General features: G+C 31.2%; 1 protein-coding gene across 1 annotated transcript in view; it reads right to left on the reverse strand.

Moving 5' to 3' along the window:
- The window catches only part of LOC145312486 (muscle calcium channel subunit alpha-1-like), a 188,716-nt gene that overhangs the window by 158,025 nt on the left and 6,840 nt on the right, over positions 1–23,851 (reverse strand). Inside the window, 5 exon segments of the mRNA XM_080151743.1 lie at positions 555–617; positions 5,736–5,829; positions 12,516–12,601; positions 13,008–13,090; positions 22,717–22,826. Of these exon segments, the coding sequence (XP_080007869.1) occupies positions 555–617; positions 5,736–5,829; positions 12,516–12,601; positions 13,008–13,090; positions 22,717–22,826 (436 nt within the window).

Consider the following 23,851-nt stretch of genomic DNA (forward strand, 5'->3'; position numbering starts at 1 on the left):
TCCAACCTGAGTGGCCTCAACACTCAGAACTTGCATGTTTACCTGAAAGCTAGACACACTAGAAACCAACCTGAAGGGCCTTAACACTCGGAACTGTCGTGTTTACCTGTAAGCTGGGCACACCAGAAACCAACCTGAACGGCCTCAACACTAGAAACTGGCATGTTTACCTGTAAGCTGGGCACACCAGAAACTAACCTGAACGGCCTCAACACTAGAAACTGTCATGTTTACCTGTAAGCTGGGCACACCAGAAACCAACCTGAACAGCCTCAACACTCAGAACTTGTATGTTTACCTGCAAGCTGGGCACACCAGAAACCAACCTGAACGGCCTCAACACTAGAAACTAGCATGTTTACCTGTAAGCTGGGCACACCAGAAACCAACCTGAACGGCCTCAACACTCAGAACTTGTATGTTTACCTGTAAGCTGGGCACACCAGAAACCAACTTGAGCGGCCTCAACTCTCGGAACTGTCATTTTTACCTGTAAGCTGAGCACACCAGAAACCAACCTGAACGTCTTCAACACTCAGAACTGTTATGTTTACCTGTAAGCTAGGCACACCAGAAACCAACCTAAGCGGCCTCAATACTCGGAACGCTCGCAGCGCCTAGAAATTAATAAATCATTACAACGACGACAGTATATAACAGTTAAAATCTGAATTCCATTGAGTTGGTATATGGTATTTTTTACAACTACCAAAATGCATTCTAAAAAAAACATTTGATATTTCTGAGCCAAAGCATTAAAAATACAACATTTCTTAAAATACAATAAAAAATATCCAAATATAATTTGCCTAGTATGTAACCCATATAAATTAGCTTAAATGCATAATCTTAATTATAAAAGGTAAGTGTATTTATGTCACAACTGTGAATTATTACCGTTGTAAAGTTATAATTGTGACAAATGGTAAATTATACCCCTAAAAATCAAATTGACAAAATACCCCCCCCCTTGTTTGATAAAAATACAATTCCTGTACTTTTGCTTGTCGTAGAAATGGCAGCTCCCTCTTTGAACGTATTTAAAATGGTATCAAAGGACAAACGGACAGAATTAACTTACAGAATATTTACCATTTAAAATAGAAACAGATTTCAAATTATACTGTAAATAAGATAAAATGTTATGAAATATGAAAACATGTTTACAGAGGTTGTTTGAGAATAACATTGTTGTCAAGATATTGCTAACCTATATTTTGTGTATTTATTGTATATCATCTACAACATATATGTATCTATTTGTCATCTAAAAAATTGGTTAAGAAACCTTACTGCTTGCTTTATATTACAGCCCAATAAGCCATTTGTTGGGTTATTTCTGACCCCATACCAAAGCAAATAGCCAAAAAAAAACTGATAAGATAAACTGACCAAGCTATATTTGCTTGATTTACTTCACTAAGAGCTGCGATTGATAATGGAGATTTTTAAAAGCGAAGCTTTTCTATAATTAGGGTCGGTCCGTCCGTACGTCCGTCCGAGATAGATAGCTTTTATTCGTTAATTTAGGCATGTTAGAATTGTCCTATCGATTTCAAACTTTGCATGATGATTCCTGTTGTAGTTAGGTACGATTTAGAAAGCGTAGCAACTCTATAATCATAACCAGAATGTCCGTATGTCCATTTTAAACATGTTGATATTTCTACTTTTTTAACAACAAATTTTTATGTGATCTAATTATCCGTTTGATCTGATTTTTGGTATATTGATTCCTGGGACAACAAAGATCAATATTATAAGCGAAACAACTCTACAATCAAGCCCTTAAAACGTAAGTATGTCCATAAACATTATCCTGTATCAAGCAGTTTTTCAACAAATTTACTTACAATTTTGCTTCGACTCTTATACTTTTATATTCTGATGATTCAGTTTAGACACTATACAAGTGTTAATGTCCGTTTGTCCTACCGTTTCAGTGCTTCGCTTTTATGGATGTTGCCATCCTTGTTTTCTTTGAAATATATTACGCTATGCAGCAGCAGTAGTTACTTATTGTAAATGTTATGGTTGAGATAGATTTATGACTGTTAAAAAGGCTGATACGATAAGTTGGTATATTTGCCCCAAAATGCCTAAACCAAATCACGAATACTTATTAAGCTACAGACGGACATCTTTACACTTTATAAAACATTCCTTTTAACATTAACAATAAAATATCATTAATTTTGTTCATTTGTTCATGTAATGTTTGAATAAAAAAAATAATCCATAATATGTTTGATAGTAAACCTTTAGTTACTTCTTACATTTATATAAATATATGTATTTATAGTAAGACAAATTTTCCTCAAGTCGGATAATATTTTGATTGAAACCAACCAACCTTTGCAAACCTCTTATGGTGTATTTTGCACAGTATTTCTAAATCAATTTTTCACCCACTCAGAGTGTAGTATAATATATATCAATGCTTTTGCAATATTTTTTGCCATGATCATGGTTATTGGTTTTCTATGCAACTATGAATCTTGTCATTATTTTTTGCATGTATAATGTTTTAGCAGCATAACTACTCTATAGGTCCCAAGGGAAGGTTAGTGCTTCTGTCCCTAGGTAACTAGATTGTCAAGCATTTGATGCATTAAAATGGTAAAATTTCTCATTTTATTAAGGAATATGGGTACCTATCAATAACCTTACACGGCCGTGGCTGATGTCAATGAAACTCTAACGTCAGGTCTTAGGTTAAGTAGCACCCATTAGACAACCAACTCTTTGATGGCACGACCTTTGTCTGAGAATGGTAATGAGATGGGCCTGTTTTTTGGAAAGGCATTCCCTCCTATTCTGACTATTTCTGTCGCGCACCTAGAAGCAATGGGAACCATTTTTGACTTCTTTAGTTTTGACGCCGTGTTGGGCCGAGATTCGAACCTATCACTCGCAATGTAAGATTTTTGAAATGTTAGGTGCACTACAGCTGCATTGGTGTTAAAAATAGGAAATGATTGAAAATTGTTTATGGAAAAAAATATAAAATATCAACAATTTGTTATTCGTTTCATACTGCTGCATTTCATGGTTTATTAATATTGGTAGAAACTATCCCTGTTATGGTCATATTAAATCCATCTTTTGCAAAGTTGTAGGTGCAAAGAACTTAACACTTTTGCATTACAACAATTACAACAAAGGACAATAGTAATTGAAAATTAAAAATTGAATTAAATCATTTTTATTCACAAAACTATATTGTGAACAAATTGTCATTTAAGATGGTCCAATGTTTGAGAGTAAAATATTAAAAATTTCAGATATCATCATGTGCAATCTAATCTACAGCCTCAGTCAGATGCAGTTGGGTATTATCTGTTACTGGAGCTGCAGCCGCCAGTTTGTAAAGAATACTTAACCATCAAAACTATGTTTAGTTTAAATTGACTTTACATTATATACATATAGCTTTATAAAATCGATCACTATCAATAACAGGTTGAAAGAAAATGGAATATTAATTTATCAACCAAATTTTTTTAAATTTATACCACTGAGAAAGTAAGGTTTGCTATATCTTAATGCTACTCTGGGAAGCACTTTATAGGGGCTATAAAAAGGGTATAACTTGAAAAACTGTTGGCCGAAAAATTCCGAATGACGTCATATTAGAATAATAACTATTTTAATATGAAGTCATTCGGGATCCTTTGGCCAAAAGTTTTTAAATTTATCCCATATTTCGTAGGCACTATAAAAAGCTTCCTACTCTGACCTTAATTGAAAAAGGAGGCAATTCTTTGGGTATCTTGTCTGATTAAATTACTCTTATTCGATGCTAAGTTATATAAAATAAAACTTACTTTTTACCTTTAAAAATAGCTTCATATTCTACATTATGATGACATACTTTTTGTCCCATAATACAATTATTTTAATGCAAATATTAAAAACAAATATCCTACAGAGGCAGTATTGAACATTTTAGCAACCATAAAGAAATAAAAATATATAATTTGAAATAAAAAGAAACATTTTGTTTGTCTCTGTGTTCCTTTTGATAGGACTTCTTTTAGTTTTGATTAGTAGAAAATGTGGATTTTATGGCCGTTTGATGTCCGCAGGACTTTCCAGGAACTTCTGGTGCCAGGTATACTTCGCAAAATCTGTTTTTTAAGAGCAAAATAAAGAATGTGTTTTAGAATTTTTTTGAGGATATAATGATTATTAATTTATAACTTAAACATGAATAAAAATTTTAAAATGTAGCCTCTATATAGTGGTTGATAATATAATGATTTTGCATTGTCCAAACTTATATGCTTTCAATTACAATAGAAGTAAGTTTGTATCGGTATTTGCAAAATACACTATTTATACTCAGGGAGGGGACATTTGGCTGATTATTATTCTAGTCCCCAAAGTATTATAATAATGATTTCTTATTCTCTGGCTCAGCAACTTTGGGAACTATTATTCTATTATGGAATGTTATTTGTGGTTGGTTCATTAAGTAATATGTTGAATCGTTTCAACCACTAATTATGTTATAATTATAATTTTGTGTACCTTCATTGGGGATATACTTTAATCAATCGGCCATTGTCTCTTCCCTTTAGATCCCTGATTTATACTTCTACCATACCTTACAATAAGTTTTACTTTAGCTTTAAAACAATCAGCTTTATTCCCTTTGATAGAATGCAACAAAACTTACTTCATGCATTGTACTTAGTTCCTTTTTTATATTGTTTAAAAAAGATTAATGAACCCCTAGATTAAGGGTAATTAAGGAATTAGGGGGAGGGGGTGGGGAATGTGGAATTTTTTTTCTAAAGGAAAAACAAACGGTAAAAAGGGGGGTCAATACCACCCTTAAAATAAAAAAGACCTGACAACCAATTTTGTTTTAATATGGAGTTTAATCTTTCTGTCGAAAATTTGGAACAATCTGAAACTGCTAAATATGACGGCTTAGAATTTTAAAGTCAATCACTTATAAGGGATCTTAAGGGAGAAAACAATGGCCGAAAAAAGATGATACACATAATTACCCCTTCTACAAATTATAATTAGTGCTTAGAACGTTTGGGCACTCAACTTATTAAACCAAGCAATCAATTTATTAAAGGTCCCTACAGTTGTTAAGCCAACGAATAAATTTTTGGGGACTAGTGTAATAAACTGACCATTGTCCCTGGTATTTATAAGCTTCAATTTTAGTTCTTTAATATTTTCTAGTTTTCCTCAGAAATGTTTCTCTCTTTTTACAAAATAAAGTTTGTAAGTTGCAAAAAGATGATCACAAGTTTTGCATTTAAGACTATGATTGAGAACACAAATGTAAAACTTGAAAACAATAATTTTTAAAACATTGTTAAATAAAAACCAGGATTTTTATATCATAATCTTGCGCACTTGTGATACATGCTAGTTATTTATCCTATTATAGACAGCTTTCCGCGGATATTCAAAAAATTTGATAAGACTAAACCAGCTAACAAGACTAATATTAATTTTATGATTTTAACTTTAATATTCGTGGAAAATTGTCTTTAATACGATGCTATACATGATTTTTCAGTTTGGCTGAGAACCGGTTCTAATCTAGTAGATATTAATCTGTTTCGAAGCCTTACTGAGAATGAATATAAAACAATACAGTAAAAGTAAAAGGCAAAAGACATTTCAAAACCGAAAGACATACAATGAATACTTTTTACTGTAAATCTTTTGCAGGTTTTAGGCTATTTAATGGTTTGAATTCTTACCTTTGCATCAAAACCATCAATTTGCATACTTGATAGAAATATATCCAGGAAACCAATCATTACAATTGTGAAATCAAGAAAATTCCACGTGTTCCTAAAAAAATAGTAGAAATTTATATCATCGTATTATAAACACCTTTCCTAGGATATGAAAATGTAAAATTATCAGATCGAAACCAGTTTTTATAGACCGGAGATGTCGAAGGCACGGGCTAAAGAACTGGTTTAATCTTATAAATGTACATTTTTATTTCTGTAGACAGGTGAGTATAATATGAATCCATACATAATTTTTCAGTATGGCTTAGAACCAGTTCTAATCCACCGGATATTTACCGGTTTCGAAGCGATACTGAAAAAAATACTAAATAAAAAAATATAAACCAATACAAAAAAGTAAGCTTTATATAATTTCTATCAAATATTCAAATAGCACTGTACAGTAAATTTAGTAATAATTTTTTAATTTTTGATAAATGTGACTTTTTGATAAATGATATTTCCGTGCTAGTGATAATACAAATTAAAAGTAAATAATAATAGTTTAGGTTCACACCCACCCCGAGCATAAACCATGTCAATTTAAATTTTCAATCAAAATCTATCTAATTATTATTTTAACTGCTTGATGACATTTGTAAACCAGATTAATTATTGGTGAAAAAGATTGGGCACTATTTTTTTGTACTTACCAATAAAATAAAACTACCCAAAGTTTTTCAGCCAACATGAGAGAGGATGTTATATAAATTTTGGGTCAAGTATAATTTACAGTACAATATTACCCTTCCCCTGATTATAATGCCATAACTTCTTAAAATTTTATTATTAATTTATGCTTCGTTTATTTAGGTGTAGCAAGGTTTATTAGAATTTACAAATAAGATGTTTATGACAAGCTTAATAAGCCTAACTAATGCTCTGAAGAGGAGTGATGGAGGTAAACTTCCTAATTTAGGTATGTATTGTGAGGCTTAATGATACTGAGCATGCAAACTAGATGTTCCACAAACTACATACTTTATATATCATGATACAGTCAGGCAGATGAACATTGTTAAATATACTAAGTATTTACTTTTTATATTTTTATACAGTCAGGCAGATGAACATAATTCCATAAACTAAGTATATACTTTATATATTATTATACAGTCAGGCAGATGAACATTGTTACATAAACTAAGTATATACTTTATATATTATTATACAGTCAGGCAGATGAACATAATTCCACAAACTAAGTATATACTTTATATATTATTATACAGTCAGGCAGATGAACATAATTCCATAAACTAAGTATATACTTTATATATAATTATACAGTCAGGCAGATGAACATTGTTCCACAAACTAAGTATGTACTTTATATATTTTTATACAGTCAGGCAGATGAACATTGTTACATATACTAAGTATATACTTTATATATTATTATACAGTCAGGCAGATGAACATAATTCCATAAACTAAGTATATACTTTATATATAATTATACAGTCAGGCAGATGAACATTGTTCCACAAACTAAGTATGTACTTTATATATTTTTATACAGTCAGGCAGATGAACATTGTTACATATACTAAGTATTTACTTTATATATTGTTATACAGTCAGGCAGATGAACATTATTCCATAAACTAAGTATATAATTTATATATTATTATACAGTCAGGCGGATGAATATTGTTCCACAAACTAAGTATATACTTTATATATTATTATACAGTCATGCAGATGAACATTGGTACATAAACTAAGTATATAGTTTATATATTATTATACAGAGTCAGGCAGATGAATATTGTTACATATACTAAGTATTTACTTTATATATTTTTATACAGTCAGGCAGATGGATATTGTTACATAAACTAAGTATATACTTTATATATTATTATACAGTCAGGCAGAGTAACATTGTATCCCCCCCCCCCCCCCCCTCCAGTAAGAAAATATCTTAAAACTACCGTAGAACCAGTAGCCCAGATTAGAGCTAGCACCATAGGTTCAGTGGTTACCGAGATCTTAAGTCTCAGACAAATGAACAAACAAATATCGTTCTACTTTGTATTTTATATACAATAAGGCAGATGAACATTGTTCCACAAAATATGATAGACAAAATATCTTTGATATTGAACTCTGTTCACTTGCCTAACTTGATTATATCAAATTTATTTTAGACAAATAAATTTGATATTTTATAGTAGCTAACGTTGTACTTTGTGTATTCGAAAATCCTGTGTACTACTATAATAATATTAGGTTTAAAAATAAGAATGACAACATCCATAAAATAGCAAAAGTTCAACCAATAGGAAGCTTAGATAGACTAGCATTAACAAAAATAGAGTAACATTATTTAGAAGTCTAAACGAAGGTTACATAAATTCAGGATACCTAACATTGACATACCTGCATTTATATGACATAATAATCCTGATAAATTCTAACATGCCTAAATTAAGGATATGATCCAGGGAGGGAGAGGACATTGGGCTGTTTATTACACTAGTCCCCATAGTTTAATATCAACGTTATCTTATTCGTTGGCTCAACAACTTTAGGACTTTTGTTGAATATTAAGTGTTTAGTTTATTAAAAAATGGGGATGTATATCAATTTATCGGCCATTGTCTTATCCCTATAGATTCCTGGATATATGTTACAGTAAAACTATTTCTCGTATTCATTCGAATTCGGTGGATAGGAACCGGTTCTCATCCATACGAAAAAACCATGTCTAGCATCGTATTATATCCAGCTTTCTACGAATATAGAAATGTACAATCATAAGATTAAAACCAGTTTTTTTAGCCGGTGCCTCCGGCACCTCGGGGCTAAAAAAACTAGCTTTAATCTTATAATTGTACACTCTATGTCCGCGGAAAGCCGTTTATAATACGATACGAGAAATAACTATTATCAGGTCATGCCAGTAAACAGGTATATCTATTTTTTGTACAAGTTTTTATTTTGTCATACTTGTTACGCATTATTTCAAAATTTAAAATATAATTCTAGAAATAAAGTGACGTTGACCTTTTATATTAAAAAATGAAAACAAATGCATTTCATCGAAAAATAATTTCAATTCCACAGTTACAAATTGGAAAGAAATGCCCCTTTGAAAAATCCTCCCCTCAAGGCAATTCTCCCTATTAACATGCCTACCCCATAGGTAAAATCTCTCCTGAAAGAATTTCCCTTTGGTTTTAGTTGAATTTTTGAAGAAAATAGTTTTCTTTAGTTAATAGGATTGCACAAAGCTTTATCTTTTTCTTTCAACTAACAAGAAATGTCATTTTACAAATAATATTAAATTTGATTTACCTAATTCTTTCATTTCTTTTTAACTTAGACATTTTTTGATTATAAATACACCATAAAAAGATACATTTTTTGAATTGTAATTCCTAAAACAATTAATCACAATGTTATGAGGAAAGCTTTTATATAATTTATCTAGAATTCCAGCAATTAGATTCTATTTATTTTAGGGCCGTCAGTCTATATTTCTATATGTTAGTTTGTCTGACTTTTAAATTAGCTGAGCTACGTTTTTATAAAGGATGCCATCCTTGTTAAGAATGTTTGTCGGTGTCTATTCCTGGGCGGTGCCTCTCAAAGTGCCTTGTCGACGCCAAAGTTCACCTCCCATATATTTTAAAATAAAAGGATCCAACGGGGTTAGTGACCCATTCACGACTTAAAAATCATAAAATAGTTATTTATCACATCGTATTATAGTCAGCTTTTCGCGGATATCAAACTGAAAACTGGTTTTAAATCTAACATTCGTGGAAAATTGTCTGTAATACGATACTATACATATTTTTTCAGTATGGATGAGAACTAGTTCTAATCCAGCAGACATTAATCGGTATCAAAGCCATACCGAAAAAAATAAGCATCCTCTCTTATTTCCAATAGTTCAATAGTAAGAAGACAAGGGTTCCGTACTCGAAAAGCAGTTTGAGGGAGAGCACCGAATGTACTAATAGTAAAAATAACCCTTTTCAATATAGGTTTCCATAATAAATGTTTTGTTATTATAATTGTAGAGAAAACTATTATTCTGACAATTAAATGACAAATATGTTAAAACATGATGTTTTACAACTAAACTGTGAATAATATTACGTTTTATTCAATATAAAAAATGCTTTATTATTTAATGACAACTCATTCTAGGTGGTATTACATTAAAAAAAAACCCAGGAGGGAGGGAAAATGGGATTGTAAATTACAGAAGTACAAAAATATTTTTTTAACCACGTTTTCTTATTCGTTGGCTCTTTGACTTTGGTAATTTTATTAAATTTTTTGATTGCTTGATTCCAAACTAATATTTTTAATGTACAAAATGTGTAATTGGATGATTATATTTGGGGATATATATAAATTGATCGTCCATCATCCTATCCGGCCAGTATGATGCCTTAGGAAATAAATTTTTTTTTTCAGTGCTGTTCAATTTTATAACAGCATGTCGCTTCAAAACAAATTAAATATTATTTGATACTTACATAACAGAAAGATAACTAATGCCTGATCAAAATCCATAGAAACAAAGCGAAAATAATAACCTTAACCCTTAATGATCGGGGTGAGGCATGAACAGGTAGGTACAGAATGCTGGCAAACCTGACAGGGTCATCCAGGTAAGGAGTAAATGGAAACAGCGTATAGTGTCCAATAAAAAATGACTTCATACAATACAAACTACTATTGATAGGCCAGTATACAATTTACCATTGGCCAATTACAATATATACTGGCCTAACATTGGTCATTTGTATTGTATGGTGTCGTTTTTTTGACACTCTACGCAGTTTCATGAGTTTTTTTTCTAAAATATGACAAAATATTTCAGAAGAAGAATATTAAAGAATATTTTCTGTCTTACTAAAAAAAACATTCCGTTTCAATTTAAATTAAAAACTTTTAGAAAAGCTACGTACTAGAAAATAATTTCAAATTTGTATTTATTTTCCTTCCAGCCGAGGTGCATAATATTTAATCTAAAATGTCATAATTCACTTCTATTCAAATTGACTTGTAATTCTACGAGGACAAAAAGACTTTACCCAGCCAGGAATGAGAACCAATTAATCAAGATTGTGTGTATGTGTGTGTGGGTGTGAGTTTGTTCATATTTGACAAAAAAATAAAGAGAGACAGTTTAAATAATCCTTGCCGTTTTGAAGAAACGGTTTACAGCAACTAAGGGTTTTAAAGTTTGAGTTGGGAGTTTCGGCCAATAATAATCCGGCACGTTAAATAAAGGGTAATCTAAGGGAAATGTGTTAAATGTGGCTTAAATGTTAAATTAATTTTAAAAAGACCTTAACCCTTAACAGTCGGGCCCCTTGCCGCACCTTAATCAGTCGGGGGGGGGGGCGTTCAACGCCCCCCCTCATTATCTCAGTTCCTATTAGAGCTAGAGGGCTAAAATTTTTTGTGCAAGTCCCCTGTGTTATGGTGAATTTCCGACTTTAAGTAAGTCAAGGTCAATTTCCGCTTCCTTCACCCTTTTATTTAACAACCTTTGTTTTTAGGTCCTTTTTTACTTAAAAATTTCAAACGGCAGTAATTTCTTAATTTTAAAGCTAGAAGAAAATTTTATTTTGCAGAAAATGTTTATTTTATTTAAATTTTATATTTGAAATATCAAAACATAAGTTTCAGCGGCCGCAGCTGTACTTGGCAGCTGCCAGCCGCCGCAGTCAGCGGTCGGCGGGAAAACGGCGGCGGATCTTTATGAAATTTTAATACATTATGAAGACATGTAAGAAAAGCTTAAGTTTAAAATTTGAAGTCTCTAAGTCAAAAATTGTGGCCACAGGAGCATTTTAAAGATTTCTGGAGACCTGGAGGATCAGGACCTGCAGGATCATACCTGGAACCTGAAATTGACTTGAACACCTGTATTTAATATGAGGATGTACTACTAGAGGATATTTTAGTATTTTGGTAAGATAAAATGCTTTGTTTAAATCAAAAACAAATTTTGTTTCTTATCTGGATGACCCTGCCAGGTTTGCTGGCATCCTGTGCCCGCCAGGATGGAGATATTCAAAAAATTCCAACTCTCAGTTATGTGTCATACCCATACTTAAAAAGTCAAGCAGTTTGGGCTTTTTATCTTTCACACACAGAAAATGAGATAGAAAAAACCGGATGGGGGGGAGTTCAACGCCCCCCCCCCCCCGACCGTTAAGGGTTAAAATGCATCATTTTATTGATTGTAGGATAATAAGAATATATTTGTTATCGTCTAAATATAAACATGTTTAAATATGATCAAGAAAACTTAAATATACATACATATATATAAATAAAGTATTATTTTGTCTAACTAAATTTTAGGATATGATGTAAAATTAAGAAAACTAACCATCTACAGTCTATAAGTCATTTCTATTTTATTAAGTTCTTATGTGTGTTTGTTTGACAAAAGGGTTAATATTTTTATCACAGAATAAAATATAAGTTGTACCTTTTATCATTATATCATTGTATTCAATTTTAAGCGGCTACACCCCTAGATGTATCTAGGGGCACTTGATGGGTGGGAAAAGTTGAAGTAAAAAATGGGAGATGGTTTCATTTATTTTAATTTTTATCTGGGGGGATGGGCGTGTGGTAATTTTTTCTGGGGCTATTTCTCTTTGGTGGTTACCTTTACCTTCCATTAAAAAAAATTTAAAACCTTCAAGTTAATATACAGGAACAAAATGTAATATCAAGATTATTAAGATTTTATACCTTAAATAAGCTTCTTCATGTTGGTAAAGTCCATAAGCAATAATTTTGGCAAAACATTCAACAGTAAATATCACCATGAAGATAACCTATACAAAAATTGAATATTTTACATGTATAATTTTAAGAAAAATGATATTCTAGCGGTATGGACTGACCTAAAAAGAAGCTTTGCTTCTCTGGATAATGTTTCCCTTGTTAATAATTTTGTGTAGCTTAGTCATTTTTATCATTGTAATTCTATTTTGTATATTCCTAACCCAAATAGATAAAGAGAAGGAAGGAATATCGTGTAATCCTTTTTTTAACCCAGCCTAACTATTGTAATCTGTAGATATTCCCTACCTCAATTTGTATTGTTTTTGATTGCCTTTAATAAAGTTGTATAATTGTTAAGGGGTTGAAGTGAAGCTTCTTTACAGAACTAGTTAATCCACTGTCGAACCGCAGCTTGCTCCGTATACTACACTATTGTTAGGAAATACTAATCCCTACCTCAATATCTTCAAGAAGTTTGTTCATATCATCAGTATCATTGTTTGGGTAAGGAGTGTTTAATCCAAGAGATACACAAGTGGCTGAAAAAAAAACAACATATTAATATATATTTGGGTAGTGAGTATCTATTTCAAAATTAAGGGATCTAAAGGGATAAGACAATGGCCGATAAATTGATTTACATTCCAAATGATGTTAATCAAAATTCAATTTAAGTCTTCAAAGTTTTCACGCCAACGAATAAGAAAAACTTATATTAAAGCTTTGGGGACTAGCGTATTAAACTACCAATATTCCCCTATAAAAAAGACTTAAATTTTTCTCTTTAATCAAAATGGTATTCAAAATAGATATTCACGAAGATGTCTTAAATGTTATGTAATATTTATGTTTCATACAAACTAAGTCTTTGACCTTCATTTTCTAGAATAGGATGGATAGATAATCTGAAACTTAGATATCTTTTACAATACCAGACTCTAAAATACCTAAAGCTCAAAGCTTAATTTTTTTTTATTGAATTAAACTCTCATTTTTTATTATACATTTATTTATCATATTCTTAAATGCAACTTTAACCACCCTGTCTTTTTTTTAGTAGAGAAGCTACTCTATTAATGTTAGTATCTGTCTGTCTGTCAGTATACTAAGGGTTTACTGATTTAAAATTTTAGGAGTGTAGATAATTAACTTACCTACAAATACTTTATGTCCCTTCCCTTCCCTATAAAAGAATTTCCCTCTACACCCAACTTTTTCTTTTACACATATTTTTTTAAAGCTTCAATACAATTGGACGTTATCATCCTTGCTTTTTATATAATACTTGTCTGTTCCATATGTCCACAATATTCTAGACTTTGCTTACAAACTAAGGAATACTATGGCTATAAATCAAACTAGCGGCTACGCCCCTAGAAACCTCTAGGGGCACTTGAGAGGGAAAATTTGACCTAATCCCATTTTAAATTTGAGTTTCAAAAGAGTAAAAAAAATATTTTTTGGGGGAGGGGGGTAAAGATACCCTTCCTCAAAAATAGTTTAAAACTTTCCTAGGACTTATAAGAATCTTTACTGTAAATGAGAACAATATCGGTTTAGCAGTTAGCGAGATCCTTCGGGACAGACAACAAAACGCTTACTACTTTATATAATAGGACTACTTTATATAATAGGAAGGATATGAAAATATGTTATTTTGTCATTAAATTAAACAAAGGGGTAGTCTGATCCACTTACATACAAACGTCAGAGGTATAAAAGGCTGAACAAAGTTACCACAATTATTGGTTGCAAATTTAGAATCTGTTACATTGAACAATCCTTCAAGATATATTAAATCTTTTTAGTTTTTTTCCCACAAATTTTCCTTATATTAAAACCTTTGATACCATGTAAGACATGTGTTTTATCCACGGGATAGAATCAGTTTGTACCAGAAAGAAAGGTTGGAAGTTAAATTAATATCTTTTTAGAAAGGTACAAATTATAATATTATTAATTTTGCAATTAAAATATGCACATAAGACTTTAATTCAAATATATGCAAATTAATCCTTTGCTTTATATAATACTAACGGCTTCGCCCCTAGCCTCTAGGAATTTTTTTTTTTGGGGGGGGGGGGGGTAGTGGACCCTACTATTTTAATTTTAGTTTAATTTTTTTTTTTTTTTTTTGGGGGGGGGGTTATTTTTCCTTTATTGGGGGGTTAAGTAAATTAATAATGCTTTGATGAACATTTTGACAAACTTTCTGACTGACTTATAGAGTAGCTGCACCACTACAATATATTGTACTTTTCTTTTTTAATGAACCTTAGAGTTAATTTCCTTCAGGTCATAAATCTAATCCTAGAGAAATATTAATTTTACTTTTCTTCAGCTTAAAGTCTAATGGAATATTTTAAAAACGAGAGAAAGAAAAATGTTGAGTGACAATCGAGAATTCTTAGTTTTTAGGAAAAGCTAGTTTGCAGCATTATTTTACCATCATCTGTATTGGATACTTTTTAAAAGCGAAGCTTTTCTATAATTAAGGTCGGTCCGTACGTCCTTCCGCGACGCATATATTTTTTTCGTTAATTTAGGGATTGTTAGAACTGTCCTATCAATTTAAAACTTTGCATGGTGATTCCTTTAATGGTTAGGTAAGTTGTAGAAAGTGTAGCAACTCTATAATCATTACCAGATTGTCCGTACGTCCATTTTAAACATGTTGATTATTTTACTTTTTTAGCTACAAATTTTTATGTGATCTAACCATCCGATTCTGATTTTTGGTATATTAATTCCTGGGACAACAAAGTAAAAAACATAAGCGAAGCTACTCTATACTGAAGTCCTAAAAATGTAAGTATGTCCATAAACATTATCCTGTATCAAGCAGTTTTTCAACAAATTTACTTACAATTATGCTTCGACTATTATACATTTATATTCTGAACATTTAGTTTCAAAACTCTACAAGTGTTTATGTCCGTTTGTCCTATCGTTTAAATGCTTCGCTTTTATGGACGTTGTCATCCTTGTTACAGATAGATTAAACTGAAAATAACAAATGGATAAAAAAATATATGTTATTTTTGGCAAGCTGTGTGCGTATTTATTTTAGGAACATTTTGCGTCATAACTTAACAACAAATTCAAAACATGGTTGACAGATATCCTTCTTATGAAAAAAAATATTAACATTTAAAATATATTCCTCTATGTAAATAGATTTGATAGCATAAGAACTCATTTATTTTTCTAAATTTGTCTAAAGCAATGACCACACCATATCAACATATACATATATTAACATGAAGAAAAAAGCAGAATGAAATAAAAGACACAATAGACAATCAAACCTTTTAAACAAATTTAATAATCTCATATATCAAAGACATGAAGGAAAAACAAACTAAGAAGATTATCTCATTTGATATCGAATTTTTACATAAATAATCAGCTAGATACATATATCCTTATACTAAAGTAACAGTATGTTTGTCTGTGTGTCTGTGTATCTGTGTGTATCTGTATTTTCTTGGGGGGTGGGACACCCCGAACCCCCCAAAAATGAAAAATACCCCCCCCTAAAATAAATTTTTTTTTACATTTTTAACTAAAATTAAAAATGATGGGGAGTGGCACCCCTTTCAAAAAAAAAAAAATTTCCACCCCCCAAAATATTTTTTTACTTTTTCTTTTAAAATCTAAAATAAGAAATTGGGTTATCAAATTCGACTCCCTCCTCCTCAAGTGCCCATAGAGGCCTCTAGGGGCGTAGCCACTAGTGTTACATATAGACACAAAGAAATTGTTTTTATGAAGTAACTCCTCAACTAAAATTCTTAACAACAAGGAAAAACTGAAACTCTCTAGTATATAACAATGTAATTGGAATTTCAATTTGACTGATGAAGATTGATATTTGCAATCTTACCACCTGCTGAATTATGTATCACAAACAAATTTTGATAAAAAACGGCTATTCCCCCAAAAAACACATTAACCTATTACAAATTTAAATACGCAAATTTAGCTTAAAATTATGTAATATTTTGCTTATCAATAGTACAACCAAATTAGGGTCAATAAAAAAAACTTATTCAAATATATGTATATAGGAAAATAAGAAAGCCAAATCATTTACTAATAGATGCCAAACATTGATTAAAATTGGATATATTTGCTTAAATGTTTTATGCAGAAAACTAAAGAATGTTGGTACTGGACGGTGGATCAATCCCCCGGTGAATTAAGGGGGCTGGATACACAAATTTCTGCACTTTAAGTGCCAAATTACCAATTCATTAAAAGTGCTTCACCATTTATCTTATTTTTTTTTTAGAGAAATGATTATATGTCTGCCTGATTAAATAGCTTTACTGAATTTTTCGCCATTAGACTCACAACTGCTCAGCTCCCCCCCCCCCCCCCGAAAAATAGCATCCCCCCTGTTTTATGTGATACCCACCCTTGAATCCCACTCAATGTTGGTAAAAGAGTTTGTCTACCTGGCAAAACTCTGTGCACATTACTGGATTTGATGACTAGTATTTTCTCTGAGGCATGTGCGTACTACGGAAACAAACAAACATCCTATTATTTTAGTAAATATCAGAAATGTACAGCAGGAGCTAAAATTTCAGTTGGTCACTGATTAAGATAGAACATATCAGAAAATAAAATTAAAAAAAACAGAGGCTCCACATCTCTTGTTTATTTATATGTTATGTTAATATATTCATAGCATATTATTCTAATACAAGCAAAATATGACTTATCTATAATACAAAGTAGAATGATGTCTGTCCATCTGTCCGTCCGTCCGTTCGTCCGTCTGAAGCTTAAGATCTCGGTAACCACTGAATCGGTTGGATTCTACTCTTCAGGGTATATACCTTCTGGTCCTGTTGTGGTTTTAGGCTATTTTCTTAGGGAGTGGGACACCCCACCCCCCCACCCCCCCCCCCCAAAAAAAAAAAATCCCCCATTTTTTTTGCTGAAGATTTACTTGGTCCTTTTTTTTGCTGAAGATTTCTCTGGTCCTTTTACGAATTTCGCCTTAATCTTTTTTGATCACCTCTTGTTGCAAAGCCCCTAGAGGCTAGGGGCGAAGTCGCCAGTAAATCTTATATTCTAAAACAGTCATTGTTAATTTATTTTTTTAACACTTTTCATTAAATTCAACATCAAGAAAATATTTAAAGTCTTATTAGGAACATATTTTCTTCAGCCTTGACAATTACAATAACTATTTCGATTAAATTGCTTACATTCTTAGTAAATGTTTATTTTATTTCATTTATATTAAAAACACAGAGTTTGTAAATTTTACTAATTTTATTAAATTAAAGAAAAAATGTTCCCTAGGAATTCTATATACCGCACAATAATAAATCCTCTTTCAGGTAAGTTATCTGTTAATAATACAGTTTTTGAAAGGCACCTCAGCTTTTTATTTGACATCCACAATCAAAAGTATAGTGGCGATACCACAAGTTAGATTGATAAAACTAATGTATACTTCCAAATTGATACATTAAAATCAGTAAACAAGAATTCAATTTTTTGAATTTTTTTTTATTTGGTTGGTTCTATGAATTTGTACTAAAAATAAACATGACAACCATGGATTCTATTTATATTTAAGAAGCACATATGTAAACGACACTTCATGTTTCATTTATCACAAATATCCACGAGATCAAGGTTTAATCCATTTTTTCTGGTGCCTACTGCCTGGAACCTGCCTTGCCTGCCTGCCATAGGATGTGCACGACATAAATACTTAATTTTTCAAAATAAATTGTTTCCAGCAAGAAATATTATTCAAAATGTTCATTCATAAACACACATATGCTCACATATGCTAACATGTTATCACTTTTGAAAAAGTTTAAAATTAAACTTCAAACTTAAATAATAAAGAATGTATGGAAAAGAAGTTTATAACACCTTTGTTCAAAAAGCTATGTTATAATATTAATTATTAAGCTTTTTATGTTTTTTCCTATACATTTAATTAAACTTATTTTTCTTATTGTTAAGAAATATTAAAAAGGGAAAGGTAGCTTTTGCAGAATTCCGAAAAAGTGAGTGTTTTAAGACTTTGAAACAGGAGTATAACGGTAATATAACTAAATATCTTCCTTCTTTATTGAAAACAAATATTGACAAGAAAATGGACTTAATCTTATTTTTTAGTTTGAAAAATATTGCCAATTATTTAAGAGATAATAACTTTTTGAAACATCATTTATTGTTCATAGTAATTTTACTGTAATATTTAAAAAAATAAGTATCATCAGTTTGACAAAAACAAAGCATTTGATAATTCTTAATGGTTTTATAAATTGTTTTTTTCTTCTATATTTTTCTAGTCTATAGTTCTTTCAATAAGAAATGAAACTATGTAGTACATATTATCATTATATTCATATTCTTAAAACACACACCTTTACGGAATTCCGCTATTTGATTAATAAAATAAAAACCTGTAAATGTACAATAGTAAAAAAAGGATGAGTTGGCGTTGCATTCTAAAAGATTACTCATTATACAACTATAAATCTATTATAAACAAAATCTAAAAGTTACCGTTAATAAGCAAAATTATCATTGTAAATGCTTGATTTAATCGAGCTATGAAAAGAGGAACACGACACGGTCAAGGATCTTAGAAGTTCTGACGATGAGGTCTACTCAACTAAAATAGGTATAAAGATTGTATAGTTGCTATGATTACTAAGTTATACCTAATTGTAACAGAAATTATCATGAAAAGTTTAAAATATGACAATTCTAACATGACTAAATTAATGATAAGAACTTTTCACTACGTATGGACGGACGTACATACCTTAATTATAGAAAAGCTTTGCTTTTAAAAATATGGCAGACAAGCTTTTTTAGGTGAAGTAACTTTGAAGTGCAAAATAAAAATACGCGATGCTAATATACGCAAAATTTATAGAAAATAACAAATGAAAGTTAAAAATGAATGCGGATGTTTTCAGAGGTTTCATAGTGTAGCTGCCAAAAAACTTTGATGAAAAAGTTGTCACTTTCTCTGTCAATATTAGTCTAATGAGTATATAGTTACACATTTTACATGCGTGGTGCCCTAAAAGTTGAAACAACCATGGTTGCATTAAAAACAATGATGACAATAAATACACTTGTTGAATGTAAAACTAAATAATTTTTCGCTCATTATATTGCACTTTTTTGTTTAAGAAATAATTATTCAGAGTAATAGTATATCATAGTAAAAATTAGTGTCACAAATTTAAAAATCAGAAGTTGATTCTTAAATATTAGTGAGGCAGATAGCCAGAAAGTTTTTTAAGAATACACCACATTATGTTTCAGTGGACGTATTGACTTTCTGGTAACGATTTTAGAGCTGCAACGCTATCAAAATCGTCCCTAACTGTTACAAGAATAATCGGACAGATGGATTGGTCCTAATTATTGGAAAACTGTTCGCTTTTTAATATTGTTTGACATGCCGCGAATACACCAGAAAGACCTTTTCAATCAACTCACCTATATTGAGGATGTTGTACATATATAAATACAGAAATACAGAAAGGAACAATAGCATTATACAGGGTGCGGCACATAAATTCGGACAAATTCTATTTTTAAACAAATGAACTTAAAATCGTCAATTTTAAAGATTTTATTGAATTTTAAAAATTGAGAGACAGAATGGGTATATGACTATTAGATTATTAAAAACAATGGCCGCCAACCTCAATCACCGCCTCTACCCGCCTCCTCAACCGCTGGCAGTTCCAGGTCAAAATGTACCTGTCCAAGCTGGCTTAGTTCTCCTTGATAGTGGCAATGAGGGAGGTCTTTGTGGTATGGGCACGTCTATTGGTACATGCTTCAAAGTAGCCCAAGGCCCAAAAGTCCATTCAGTTAAGATCGGGCTGCTGGGAGGCCACATTTTCTTAGAAACGTAAGTAACCGCAGGATCCAAATTCACCCAACTTTCAAGCTACCTTTAGACACGGAGGCTCTTATTTGGACCACAGTTGAGCTAGAAGGACGTTTTTAGAAATGGCATAAAGTTTCAGCTAGGGTTGTCAGCGCAACCCATAGTCTAAAATAAGTTTTAAAGTTCAGTATGGGTCCCTGAAGTCAAGAACTGAGAAATTTTCACGAATTTTCACGGTTTTTGATATTTTTTACATCTTAAAATCTGTCCCGTTTCACTTTGCTGGAGTACTACGGCCAAGCCATTTCAGATAGAGCGCTCTAGTCTTTTCTAGTGTCTTACTTATGTATCTAACAGTATCCCCAGCAAGTTGCATAACTCTACTTCACCTACAGATGGGCTGAGGTCAGATTTAGTGGGTCCTAGTTGAGAATCCAGATTAAGCCACGCCAATCTTCGTCCAAAGATTTTTTGTGCTAAAAGGTCATTACCTAATAGTGGGGTCAAACGTCCTGATTGGTCAAGTAGTTTTGACGCTATGGCCGTTTAAAAAATGTCCGGATTTATGTGCCGCACCCTGTATTACAAACAGTCATAAGAACAAACATCGTTCTAATTTTGATATAAATTTAGGTCAACAGTTGACCTTCAACTACATTATCATACAAGCAACACAGTCAAATTCTTGGCTTATAGTAAATCTGGTAAAGTAAAGGATTATTGTAAAAAGTGTAATAAAATAGTATAGAGAGTGTGGGGTGGAGATAATTTATGTATCATAAAGGAAATCAAGCACACGGACATTCACGCTTCATAGGGCTTACAACTTTAGCTTGGCACAAATTACAAAATTATAGCTGGTCATTAAGAATAGAATTACGTTTGGACAAAGGGTTGAAAGAAACATTATACATCCTTATTTATGACAATTAACATCTGATTTCCAACCCCAAATGGCTTAAAACCTTCTAAACTTACATTAAGGTGATGTAAAGCACATCCCATCCCCATGAAAAAAAATATTTACATAAAAAGTTATCAACAAAATATATTTAGCTTTGTGAGGGGGAGGGGGTAAATGCTTCTATCCTAATAAATTTTTTGCTTGACATACTCAAAATATAGACCCCATAAAGCGCTGAAAATTAATTCTTATTTGGATAATAATTTTAAGGAGATTGAAGATCCTCTTTTATGTTAACGTTCACCAATAAAGTATTTTTTAAAAATGAAAAATATAATCCAGGCTACCACTTGAAGAATAAATAAATTTTGCCTGAATCATTGAAAGGAATATAATATTATATCCTAGTATAGTGTTTACACACCACTCATATACATCCTACACAGTGGGGCAGATATAAATATTTCTTTATATTAATTGTAAGGAATATATTCTAGTATAGTGTTTACACACCAACCTTCAACATCCTACATAGTTGGGTAGAAATGCTCTAAGCATAAAAAAAAACCTTAGAATCAGAGGGGAAGGGGGGTGGGCAGAAATATAGCCTGAACTTATTTGAAGCTTCTTTAAAATAGGTAAACTTTAAAATCTCTTGTAGAATCTCTTAATAACTCTGTATTAAAAAGAATGGGGAAGGGGCACGAAAATAGTGTTAAGCCATCCTTAAACATTCTTAAAAGTCCTTTGTGAAGCTTCCCTTAAATTTAGAACTTAAACGATTCATTAACCTATTTGGTTGAATTTATTTTATAAATATTATATTCTGTAAACTACCTAAATTCTATCTATTATAATCTATGATTCTTCACCTAGAGGTTTTATAGTATTGTAATATCTAGTGCAATAATAATAAAAGTATATTTTATTAGCAAGGCAAGGAATAGATATATATACATATATATAGGTGAATATATGGCTGTTTATGAAATAAATTTTTTTTTCTCGATATATCCTATTGGTTAAAGCAGTAAGGGTTTTTGTCTTTACGAAGGTGAGAAGAAGTGGGAAAGAAACCTCTAAAAAAGAGATTGATAATCACTCATTTTTTAACGTCTTATGTCTTTTTTTGAGCGACTTTCTCATTTACTATGGTACTACGCTATGCTATTGGCGCAGCCACTAGTTTATCTGTAAATGTATAAATAATATATAATAGAACTTTTGCTTTTGCTAATGTTTTAAAAGTTATTCATTTAAAGAACAACTTTCTTAGTCGGTTATAAATTTTAATTCTTTAGAAGTGGAAGATTGAGAATTTGATAATTGTCACGGAAGATTTGAAATATAACAATTTCACTTACCCAAAATGGTGACGAGAATGAAGTGTTCGAATCTTTTTGACTCCGAGAGCTGGATGCATGCCTTGCGGATAGGATTCTTCAAATTAAACAGGTACACAGATCTGGCTGCCCTGAATACATATACTTCGTGTAAAAATTTATAAATAGGTACACACACAGTAAAAAGTTGCTGGGGTAATTTTCAGCAATTTCAAGCCGACGTTTTATAGCAGCTTTGGAGAAAATCATGAGCAAACTATCCTCCTTTTCAATCTATTTGGAAAATAAGTGGGAGGGGGAAAATCAATTGCTCTGAAGGCCAAAAAAAAGCAAACGATTAATTTTGCTATTACTTGACTCAACACACATAAAAAAATAAAAGGAAATGTTAGTGAAGTGACTTATAAACCCATTAAAAAAAAGTACGTAACACAATACAAATGGCCTATAATAAGCCAGTATTTATTCTACCTTTGGTCAATTAGAATGCATACTGACCTATCATTGATCAGTTGAATTGTATGACATCATTAATTTATGCACTAAAAGCTGCTTTAAAGTTTATTCACATAGGAAAATAATTAAACAATTAGTTGTCTTATATGGTAATTAAAATCACATAAATCCCAATGCAATTAAAAGCTTTTTGATAGAAGTGTGATTGTTTATTGTTTCCAAATTAAGAATAGTTATTTATCAAGTAGCGAAGCAAAAAAATATTGATAAACAGTGAGTTGTATAGTTGGAAATATTTAGTGGCCATACATGATAGAAAAAAGAAAACCTTAAAAAAATAAGTATTTATATCCTTCGAAGGGATCAGTAATATTTGACATAATATCATTTGACATAAAGGTACACTTCACATAAAAACGTTTCACATAAAGGTACATTTGACATAAAGGTACATTTGACATAAAGGTACATTTGACATAAAGGTACATTTGACATATAGTAATATTTGACATAATATCATTTGACATAAATTCATTTCACATAAAACATTTGACATAAAATCACTTCACATAAAGGTACATTTGACATAAAAACATTTGCCATAAAGGTACACTTCACACAAAAACGCTTCACATAAAGGTACATTTGACATAAAGGTACATTTGACATAAAGGTACATTTGACATAAAGGTACATTTGA

The sequence above is a fragment of the Acartia tonsa genome, chromosome 2 (assembly GCF_053477335.1).
Source record: "Acartia tonsa isolate MP-2025a chromosome 2, ASM5347733v1, whole genome shotgun sequence".
Lineage (NCBI taxonomy): Eukaryota > Metazoa > Arthropoda > Copepoda > Calanoida > Acartiidae > Acartia > Acartia tonsa.